This window comes from Meles meles, chromosome 17 (genome assembly GCF_922984935.1).
Source record: "Meles meles chromosome 17, mMelMel3.1 paternal haplotype, whole genome shotgun sequence".
In the NCBI taxonomy this organism is placed as follows: Eukaryota; Metazoa; Chordata; class Mammalia; order Carnivora; family Mustelidae; genus Meles; species Meles meles.
The window spans coordinates 46,280,354-46,292,476 of NC_060082.1; the positions used below are offsets into that span (position 1 = coordinate 46,280,354).

At 36.0% G+C, this 12,123-nt stretch overlaps 1 protein-coding gene across 4 annotated transcripts in view; it reads left to right on the forward strand.

Moving 5' to 3' along the window:
• TDRD5 (tudor domain containing 5) overlaps positions 1–12,123 on the forward strand; it is an 87,207-nt gene that overhangs the window by 21,600 nt on the left and 53,484 nt on the right. For all 4 annotated transcript variants that reach the window (XM_045983443.1, XM_045983444.1, XM_045983442.1 and 1 more), the window contains exons 4-5: positions 2,081–2,164; positions 4,713–4,769. In XM_045983443.1, coding sequence (XP_045839399.1) covers positions 2,081–2,164; positions 4,713–4,769 — 141 coding nt within the window. The remainder of the gene's footprint in view (positions 1–2,080; positions 2,165–4,712; positions 4,770–12,123) is intronic.

The following is a 12,123-nucleotide window of genomic DNA, read 5'->3' on the forward strand; positions in this document are numbered from 1 at the left end:
AATCTTGCCTAATTTCTATAGATTCCACGTTCCACCTGTATAATGTCCCCTTATCTTAGCGACCCAGTGAAGACTCCCTTCCAGAGAGTTGCAGTGGGTTCCCTGTAGGTTGTCCACCCCTCTTGTATCATTTTCTGCTGACAGATTAAAATTCTGATTATGTCTCTCCCTTGCTGAAAATCTCAAGGTGTGTGTTGTTTTTTTTTTTTTTTTTAATATAACCGAGTAAAACTCCTTCATTTGGAAGTATTCTGTAGTCCTTCTTTCTGTTATTCAGTATTATCTCCCATTACTTCCTTAGTGCCTTCAGGCAAGTTATTTTTTTCCCCTTTTCTCCTGTGCTCATGAAGTTCCTTATGGCTTCCTTGCTGTCCCTGCCACCCAGTCAAGGCCTTTCAGAAAGGAGGCTTTCCTTGTATTCTAACCCAATGTGATGATAGATCCATCTGCATTTCTGTCCCTCTTCAGTGATGCTCTGAGGCGGCCTTAGGTTATAGCAGTTTATGCTTTTATCTCCTTTCCCTACTTAATTTTAAGTGGCTTGAGAGGAATGACACTGATGTGTCCTTTTTTTTTTTTTTTGGTCCCTTGTAACAGCAGCACGGTAATAATACAAGAAGTTGTTATACTGACTCTTCTCACAGGGGGAGCATGTCGGGATGTGAGGAATCCGTTTCTTAGCTGGGCATTGGGAGAGCTTTGGCGAGTTCTCTGATGGCAGATACAGAAGAAGCATGAAGAACATAAGCCCAGGGCTGAGGCTTTTTGTGAAAGCTAGTGATATAATCCTAAGAATCTAGTCTCCCCCGCCATCCCCCTTTCCTCTTAACCTTACAAGATACTGAAACTGTCTTCATTTTCCAGATGAAGAAACAGACCTGAGAGGTTATACAGTTTGTAAGTAAGACAGGCCAAGTGGCAACAAGAAGAAAGATGAAAAAATAGAAAGTTTAGAAGGAAAAAATATGAATAATGATTCTATGTGGTAGGATTTTAGGTAGTGTGTGTTTTTCGTTATACCTTTGTGCCTTTTCTAGCATCTATTTTTCCTGCTTACTTTAAACATGCATTTAAACATACATACTTTAAATATACATGTTTAAACATTACTATCTTTAAACATACATTATGACTCTTACTGCTTTAAATCATCCCATCTCAGATGTTGTGGTTTTACTGGGAGAAATGCGAATCTATGGTCTTTGATTCACTTAGGTCTCCCCTACCATGGCTGTTTACCAGGTGGGGCTGTCTTCATAGGTGCCATGCTTCCCTGACTGTGACTGCCTGTGCTTCTAGCTTAGTTTTCCAGATAGTCCTGTCTGTCATCTTCTACATTATTGGGGCCTCTGTACCTTTGGCTTGTCTCAACGAACATCCTTAGACCCCTGTGGTCTTGGCTCACGCCTCTCCTGACTTTACTCCCTGCCTATTGCATTTGGATAGTCCTCCATCATTTCCTTACCTCATTTTTCTGCTCTCTCAACTGCCTGCACTGTCTCCCCTTTCCCTCCAACTCTAAGGACTGGGCCTTGCTGCCGAACTCAGAATACTGAAGCCATCAGATAGTCACTCCACCTTCTGACCCACATTCTGTATCCCGCCTGGTTCTTTCTCCCTTCTTTCCTGTTAGAACAGAAGAGCTTTTCCTTCCTGCCTTGGCTCACATTCTTTCCTGCCTCCCAGGACCTTCTGCCATTCAGTCCCTTTCTTGCATTTGGCATTCACTAGGCATATGTTTAACAAACATCGAATTTTTATAAACAGAAAAAAATTAGTAACAAAAATCCTTTCTGGGTAAGAGTAGGAGATTGAGTAGGAGTTTGAAAAATGGAATACTCTAGAATCTGATTGTTTCAGAGAATGTTAATTACCCTAGAAACTTGCAGAGTGTTTAGTTTTATAGATTTCATCTACTGTAAATATATTTTATGTGGTATGAAATGTAACAATGCCTCTTAAGAATTTACCCATTTGACTGAAAGACATTTCCTGTGGTAGGTGTTTCCTTTTACATATTGTTCAGATTTATCTTTGATCTTTTTCTTTTTGGATTATAACTTGAACTTTTTTTTCATAGCTGGAGAACACGTTCAAATCAGTTATTGCACAGATTGGACCCGGAGGGACTATCGATCCAAAACTAAAACACAAGATACGATTTGTAAGTATTTTCCGTTTCTGGGAAATGAATAGGAATAATCAGTTACACATTTAGATCTCATTTGTGGTTAAATTTTCTTTGCCTGTGAGTATTTATTTTATACTTAATATCTGATCTTTTTAAATGTATTGCAAATGGAATGGCTGTTCCTTTAAGATCAGGAAAAAACTACTCCTAATAATTTTTAATGTTCTCGAAATTATTTAGCAAATGAATTCTTCCATAAATGCTGTCTTCCTTTTTTTTTCCTCTTACCCATAAATCATTGTTAGCAAACAGTTCAAGATATTTCCAGTATCAGTTTCATATATATGGATGTCAAATATCATTCTAAACATTATGCCACTCTGCCAGTGCACTATCTTTCATTTATGAGATCTGGGATTGATTATGTTGTGGTTGTTTCTAGCTTTGGCTATTAAAAAAATGTTACGGTTAATGTCCTTGAACATGTGTCTGGAAGCAGACTTGTCAAAAGCATTGAATAATTCAGTTTTGGTCATTAATACTAAATCGCCCTCTAAAAGATATGAACAGATTTGTATTCCCATTGATGGTGAAATGTTATTATACAATAATGTTTAATTTATACCTCTTGATTTTTATATTGAGCATCTTTTCATATGCTTAGTAACCATTTGTATTTATTGATTTTTTAAGATTTTATTTATTTACGTAGAGAGTGAGAGAGAGAGTACAAGAAGGGAGAGGGTGAGAGGGAGAAGCAGATTCCCCGCTGAGCAGGGAGCCCCATGCAGGACTCGATCCTGAGACTCCAGGATCATGACCTGAGCAGAAGGCAGTCGCTTAACCAACTGAGCCACCCAGGCACCCCTCCATTTATATTTCTTATGTGAATTACCTGTTCATGTCTTTGGCCTAATTTGTTGTTTTTCCTTTTTAATTTGTGAAAGCTCTTTGGCTGTTAATGTATCAGGCTAAAGGGTATGTACACTTAAAATTTGGTGGGAGCTATTCTTATCTGAATGATCAGAACGCCATTATGACTCTCACTCCTTTATATTATTCCATTTCAGATGTCGTGGTTTTACTGGGAGAAATGCAGAGACTATGGTACATTCAAACCCTCTTTTTTTGTTTGGACATTTGGCCATGTACCCAATGATTGTTTATTTTAAGGATGTTCAATACGATTTTTTTATAGTAACAAAAATTAAAGAAAAGTTAAACATTCATTGGTAAAGGGTTGGTTAAATTAATTACCCAAACTAGACAGTATCATGAGGCTCATAAGAAAGTTTATGTATATCTCAGTTAAGTTACATGGCAGTATCTTCTTGACGTATTAAAACAGATTTTATAGAATAGCATGTTTAGTATTTCCTTTCATGTAAAAATCATATATAATGCATGTGTCTACATGAAGAAGTTCTTAAAGGATGATTTATGAAAAGCAGCAACAACTATCTCTGGTCATAGGATTTTGGGATCATTTTTATATTTTTCTGAAGCTTGATTTAGACTTTTTTAAAGATTTTATTTATTTATTTATTTGACAGAGATCACAAGTAGGCAGAGAGGCAGGCAGAGAGAGAGGGAGGGAAGCAGGCTCCCTGCTGAGCAGAGAGCCCGATGTGGGGCTCAATCCCAGGAACCTGGGATCATGACCTGAGCCGAAGGCAGAGGCTTAACTCACTAAGCTACCCAGGCGCCCCTGATTTAGACTTTTTAATGAAACATGTAATATTTGGAAAAATCTGGACAACACAAAGCTTTTTATACTTTATGGAGATAGAGTAATTTAGGAATTTTTCCTAAAAGATAGTTGGACAAGTGTACAATATGCAAATATGAAAATAATTATATTTGTGTCAATAAAACAGGACACAGCCATAAATAGAGGATCAAGTAAGTAAATTTAGATATATCAAATAATCTGAAAACTCTATAGCTAGTAAACATGTTGATCCATGTTTATTGACATAATAAAAAAACTTGTATAGAAATGGTGACTTTATTTTTATATTAAATACAGGTATTTTTATGTGCATAGGCAACAATAACTATGATAACTTTTTCTTTGCTTAACTGAATTTTTCAAAGTTTTCTATAGTATTCATTTTCTTTCTTTTCTACCATTTAAAATGTTTGAGAGGTGCCTGGTTGACTCACTCGGTGGAGCATGTGACTTTCAATCTTGGGGTTTTGAGTTCAAGTCCCACTCTGGGTGTTATGATTACTTAAAAATAAAATATTTAAAATGCTTGAAATTATGCTGTAGAATATTTACTTTTGTGAGCTAAAGCTAACTATGTTTTCTAAAGAATTGTAGGAATTTCTGGAGAGCTGTGGCATTACAGTACTGTGCAAGAATGATTTCTCAACTCTGGAAATGTTGGAAGCCTTTTTTTTTGTTATATCCTTTTTTAAAAACTGGTTTTAAAAATATTGTGACTTTTAACTCATTCACTCACTAATCTTATTTTTTATCTTTGTTACTATTTAAGTTTATAGTGTTTTTATTTTGATATTTTGTTAGCCAGAATCCTAATAATGTTTATTTATATTGTATTGTATTTTCTATTAGGTTGTATCCAAGTTTCCGGAGGGTTTGCTTATTTCTAAACTGCTCAGAGAGTTTGAGGTGAGTATTTTATTTTTCACCAACCATGTTTATTTTTTTATATCTTAGGTTTCTTTTGATGTGTAGAAATTTTGTGTCTACTCCTTGGCTCCTCCAGGTCTATGCTGTGGTACTTCAACATTTTGTTTTGCATTTTGGTATCATTTTCTTTACTAAAAGAGTTAAGAATATGGTCCTTTGTAAGTACCTCATTATACGTAGGATATCTTTACCATTTAATGTTATGATACTATTAGAATAAAAGTTAATTTTTTTAAAAAATATATTTTATTTATTTGACAGAGAGAAATCACAACTAGACAGAGAGGCAGGCAGAGAGAGAGGAGGAAGCAGGCTCCCTGCGGAGCACGGAGCCCAATGCGGGGCTCGATCCCAGGACCCTGGGATCATGACCTGAGCGAAAGGCAGAGGCTTTAACCCACTGAGCTACCCAGGCGCCCCAAAGTTAATTTATTTTAAGGTCTGGCAAAGCCAGGTGTCAGTGGGGATGTGGAAAAACAGAATATGTCATCCATTTCTTGTGAGACAAAACCCCTTTGGAGTTTTGACAGTATCAAAGTTGAAGATAAGCACCCCCAGTGATCCAGCATTCCCACTTCTACATACATACTATAGAGAAACTCCTACGTGTGTCCGCGTGGAGACCTGCATAAGGCAGGTGCATCTGGCAGCAGAAAGAAAAACTGGAAACAGATTAAATGACTGTCAATAGGAGAATGGATAAATAGAGACTGACATTTATGTGATGGAATAATACATTGTACATAAAATAAACTAGGTTTATTCTCCAACATGGATCATCAGCTGTTTAGTGAAAAAAATCAAGTTGCAGAATGGTAATTTAGACCCTGCCACATAGCCAGTTTAAAAAAATGGTAAGATCTGGGTACATACTAGCTCTGTGCTGGGCTCTGTTCTGAATGCTTTTCATATTGTAGTTCATTTGATTTTTCACAACAGACTGAAGCACAAGAAGTAACTTGCCCAAGGGGCGGGTAGTAACAGGTAGAGTCAGGATTCGAACCCCAGGTTTTGAATCCTGACTCTTAACTTCTCTGCCATGGAAACTGTCATATATATAAACAGATATAAACAGATTTTGTGAGATACTACAGCATAAAGGTTAAATACATTAGCTTCTGTGTGCTGGTTTATAAATGATATGTAAAGTCAGGATAACTAACTTAAAGAGTTGCCAAGTTTTAATGACTTAAAAATGAAATACTTAGAACAGTGCCTGCCACATAGTAATTGTTCAATAAATATTAACTCTTGGAAGAAAGAGAATATTGAGAAGATAGGCATCATCCCTTGGAAATGATGGAGAAGACTTAAGTTCCCATTGTTTTAAAAATATGAATCTTTTTGTGCCACAAAGTTAAAACAAAAGACTTAAAACAAAGGGTCTTGGTGATGAACCAGCAAATTAACTTACCTTATAGTGAAATTCCAGAATAAAGTCTGTAAGAGAATATGACTTATCACAAAATTTATGGGTAAAATCAATCTCCTATGCCAGAGTTACAACTGAAAGTTAATAATTTTATACCACAGTCAAATGTAGCTTGTAATAAAAGTTTGACTGCAAGTCAGCAGTCTTGGAGAAGTTAAAACCTTTTAATGTTATAGCGAAGCTCTTTGCATTTCTTAGTAAACAGGCAGAAATTCAGCTTCTTGATTAGAATATACAGTAAGTATAGATTTATTTTAACTTTTGTTCTAACTTATAAAAACATTTGCTTAACCCTTTATTTATCCAGTGTGATATAAAAGCTACCTGTTTGATTTGCCCTCTTGAACTACCTGTTCGGTGTCTGTGTTCAAAGTGGCTTGTTCAGTTGCTAATTGAAGGGAAAATATTGTAGTGGCAGCATAGTTTTTGACTTTTCCTGAGGCTCCACATAAAGACAGAGAAACCAGATAGCAAAACTAAAAATCCACTGATAATATCTACAACAAAATTGGGTACTATATTTTCTAAGAACAGTTGTGTGGAGAGTAATTACCAGCAGCTACAAGGTCTTCATGTTACCTGTGTCTGTGTCAGGAGAAAACAGAAGGAAATAAGGGAGCCTATTTCTGATGGATCTGGGAATAAAAAATTACAAAGTAACTATAAGATAATTCACTAGACAGTATAGCAAGCCATTTTGAAAACAGCAGCTGAAACTGGATGATACTTTGCTCTATCTAATAGCAGAGTGTTTCATGGTAAGGCTTGAATCAGGCTGGAGCATTATAGCCTCTGCAAATTCTTGAAATGGACAGGCCAGAGTTCCCATCCAGATAGGACCAGACATGAGAGAAAAATTGAGCAGGATAGGGACCATAGAAAAAGAAGGTCCAGATGTAAGGATTAAAAGAAGAGAGCCAGGATATTTCAAAAACAGATTTTATATATATAGATAGATAGATATCGATATCTATATCTGTATCTATACATTATTAAATTTGAGTGTCGTTGACCATTTACACTAGTTTGAAGTGTACTTCATGGCAACTCAGCAAGTTTAAATATGATGCTATTCTCACCACTATTGTGACTGCCATCTGTCACCATACAACACTATTACAGTATCATTGATTATATTCCTTATGCTATGCCTTTATTCCTGTGACTTACTCATTCCATAACTGGAAGCCTGCATCTCCCACTCCCTTTGACCAGTTGCCCATCCTCCCCATCCCTTGCCTCTGGCAACCATCAGTTCTCTGTGTTTACAGGTCTGATTCTGCTTTTTTGTTGTTGTTCTTTTTTTTTTTTTTTAATATTCCACATATGAGTGAAGTTGTGTGATATTTGTCTTTCTCAGTCTGACATATTTCACTTAGCATTGTTCCCTCTAGGCCCATCCATGTTGTTGCAGATGGCAAGACCCTCTCCTTTTCTGTGGCTGTGTAATACTCCTCTGTGTGTACCACATCTTCCTTTTCCATTCATCTACTGATGGACTCTTGGGTAGCTTCCATTATTTTGGGTGTTGTAAATAATATTGCAAGAAACATAGGGGTGCATAGATTAAATTAATGTTTTCATTTTCTTTGGGTAAATCCCTAATAGTAAAATTATTGGATCATACGGTATTTTTATTTTTAATTTTTTGAGGAATTTTTTTTTAAAGATTTTTATTTATTTATTTATTTGACAGCGAGAGAGAGAGAGAGAGAGAGAGATCAGGCAGAGAGGCAGGCAGAGGGAAGCAGGCTCCCTGCCAAGCAGAGAGCCTGATGTGGGACTCGATCCCAGGACCCTGAGATCATGACCTGAGCTGAAGGCAGTGGCTTAACCCACTGAGCCACCCAGGCACCCTTGAGGAACTTTTGTGGCTGTACTAAGGTACTGTATTTCTTAACAATATATGAAAATAGTAGAAGAAGGAGGTCTGAAGCAGAAAAGCAGTCCAGAATGTTATACAAACTAGGAAAATGAATTCCACCTAAAATATGCAACAGAAGAGGATCAGAACCAAACATCTTCACTGTGTAAGAAAAGAGAATAAGGAGAAGAGTAATTTATCTATAGATAGTGAAAGCATGTCAGAAATGCATGCCCTTAATACAGATCAAAAGTGAAGCCTACTTTTTTAAAAAGATACATTAAGAAAGTTGTTCTTTCATGAACACAATAAATCTGAAGTATATGAATTTGGAAATAAGGTGATAATAGACTGGGCAGAATTAGAAAGAAACGAAACAAATCATTTCCAAAAGAAGACTAAATGACAAAGATGATAAGAGCAAAAAATACAACAGATAATGCCCTCAGGAAAAAAAACAACAGGTAAATATGAGGAACATTTTGAAAATTAAGAGGAAATGAAGGAGGCACTGGGGATCTATGCATAAAAAGTCTTTGTAAGGTTTTTGAAATCTAGTGAGAAACTCAGGCATGCAAATAAATTGATATGTAGAAATAGCTTATATTGGAACAATCTTGAAGATAAGTTTTATAAATTCTGGACAAAGTTTTAAAAACACTGTCTGAAGGTACTAAATCAATATCTAAAAGTAGGCAGAGGCGTGTCTGGGTGGCTCAGTGAGTTAAGGCCTCTGCCTTCGGCTCAGGTCATGATCTCAGGGTCCTGAGATCGAGCCCTACATCAGGCTCTCTGCTCGGCAGGGAGCCTGCTTCCCCTCTCTCTCTGCCTACTTGTGATCTCTGTCTGTCAAATAAATATATAAAATCTTTAAAAAAAAATGAAATAAAAGTAGGCAGAAACTGGACAGGATTCACCATCTGGAAGAGAGAATGACACCTTTTTTATTAGCCTAGATTTTGGCCTGATGGCAGGCCTCATCCAATGTTTGGAATTTTGGATTTGGACAAAAACCAGAAGTATATACTGGCTTGAAGAACCAGAGGACAGTGTTTAGAGGTATGTAAGCGGCTGAAAAATGAAGGGAGAAATTTTAGGATAGAGAGAGCGAAGAGGAGGAACAATAAATTCTGCACATAAATTCTGCCCAAATCTCTGGTTGATAGTTGAACTATGCAACTATGGTTGCAGCAGGGTTAAAGTAGCTTAATAGGGCTAAAAGAATTAACTATATTTCACCTGTTGACCATTACAGAGAGGCAGAATTTAAGTTTGGCCAAATTCATGGCCTACTAAAACAAAGCAAAAAACAGTTGGCTTAAAAGGAATATAAACAATTCCAGAGTCTTTTTGGTATATCATTCATCATGTCCAGGATACAAACCAATTTACTAAATAAGAAACCAAATATAATTAAGAAACAAAATATGATCCTTAGTGAAGAGAAAAAGTAATCAATGGAAATATTGGTGATGCAGATGTTGAAGTTAGAAAAAGGGTTTTAAAGAGCTTTTATCGTCCTGTTAAGGGATATAAAGAAATATGTGTTCATACTGGATGAACAGATAACATGTCTTACTGGAGAAAAACTGCAAAAAAAGATTTTCTAAAAGTAAAAAAATTCACTGTAGTATCTTAACAGATTAGAAGTGGCAGAAGAAAGCACTGGTGAACTTCAAGACAGATCAATAGAAATGGCTCAGTCTGAAGAATAAAGAAAATAAAAGAAAGATAAAAAAAAGCAGAGTCTGAGGGGCACCTGGGTGTCTCAGTGGGTTAAAGCCTCTGCCTTTGGCTCAGGTCATGATCCCAGGGTTCTGGGATCGAGTCCCACATTGGGCTTCCTGCTCAGCGGGGACCCTGCTTCCTCCTCTCTCTCTCTGCCTCTCTGCCTACTTGTGATCTCTGTCTGTCAAATAAATAAATAAATAATCTTTAAAAAAAAAAAAAAAAGCAGAGTCTGAGAGACTGGTGAGACAATATCAGATGGTCTAACATAGATATAATTGGTGACAAGAAAAAGAGAAAATAGGAAAATATTTGAAAAAATAATGGCTGAAAAATTCCGAATTTTTGTGAAAGGAGTTTACAGATTTAAGAAGCCCAGATAACTTTACACAGTGAATATAAAGAAAACTTCACATAGGCACATCATAGTCAAACTGCAGAAAACCAGAGATAATTAGAAAATTCTGAAAGCACCCAGAGAAAAATGATTTTCAGAGAAAATACTGAAAGCAGTGAAATGTATACAGAGGAATAATGATACAAATGATGGATGACTTCTCATTAGAAACAATAAAGACTAAAAGCAAATGGAAGGAAATCTTTAAAGTGCTCATAGGAAAAATAATGTTAGGCCAAAATTTTATACCTACGGATAGTAGTGTTGAAGAATGAAAGTAAAATAAAGACATTTTCAAATAATCAAAAATTGCAAATTAATAGTAAGCAGCCCTGCACTATAAGAAATTCTAAAGAACATTCTTCAGGCTGAACAAAATTCTGCTAGATTGCACTTAAATCTGCAGGGAGAATTGAAGAGCATGGGAAATGGTAAGTGGTCTTTTATATATAAGACTTTTCTTTGATCACTTAAATATGTGACTGCTTTAAGCAAAAATTATAACATTGTGTAACTGGGTTTGTAGCATGTAGATGATGTGGATGAAACCCATCTGGATTTCATGATGCTCATGAAAACCAGAGCATATTTGGAGTACATCAAGCTATGAGGTTCTTTATTTTTAGATTTTATTTATTTGACAGACAGATTACAAGTAGGCAGAGAGAGAGGAGGAAGCAAGCTCCCTGCTGAGCAGAGAGCCCGATGCAGGGCTTGATCCCAGGACTCTGGGATCATGACCCGAGCTGAAGGCAGCGACTTTAACCCACTGAGCCACCCAGGCGCCCCTATGAGGTTCTTTATATTTTATGTGAGGTAGAACAGTGATATTGAAAAATTAAGGGTATAAAAAATAGCCATAAAAATGCAGGGTTGCAGCTATAAAACAGTAGATAAATTATAATGGGTATACAAAGATACTCAGTAAACCCAAAGGAAGATGGGGTTTATTGTTCAGCTGTCTTGCTTGAAAGACAACAATGGAACGAAGTTTGAGAGGAACAGAATACAGATGGGATCAGAAGAAATTAAATAGAAAAATGTTGGGGCAGCTGGGTGGCTTAGTCAGTTATGCATCTAACTCTTGATTTTAGCTCAGGTCTTGATCTCAGGGTTGTGAGTTTGAGCCCCACATTGGGCTCCACAGTGGGCATGGAGCCTACTTTAAAAAATAGCAGAATGGGGTAGCTATAAATCCAATTATGTTAATTTCATAAATGTAAGTGGGTGAAATATTAGAATTAATGAAACAGACAGGATGTAAAGATGCAGCTAGCTAACATTAGCAAGAAACACTAACTATAAGGACAGACTTAAAGTAAAAGATGAATAAGACATACATGAAATAAAAAGAACTGAATTGATTTTAAAAATTGAGATAAAGCAGAGTTCAAGGCAATATGTATTATCAGAGGGCCATTTCATAAGGGTAGAGGATCAATTCTTTAGGAAGACACAACGTTTAAATGTGTATTTACCTAATATTTTAAAATAAATGATCCCCAAATTGACAAAATAATGAATTCCACAAATACATTTTCTTTTTCCAGCAATTGATAGAATAGTAAAAAAGTGAATAAGGATGTAGAAAATCTGAGCCACCCTCTTTACCATCTTGGTCCATTTTATAGAACACGAGACTCAACAGTGCAGAATATACTTTCAATTCAAGTACGCATGAGACATTTGCCAAGATATAACATTAGTTGGCTATAGAATTAAGCCCTAACTTCAAATACTGAAATCTTAGAGTATGCTTTCTGATTAAGAAGGGATAGAATTACAGGTCAAACAACAGCTTATTTAAGAATTTAACCTTTCAGATAATTTGAAAATTAAACACCATTTTTCTAAATCATTATTAGGGAAATTAGAAAATATTTCCAATGGAATGATAATGAAAATACAGCAT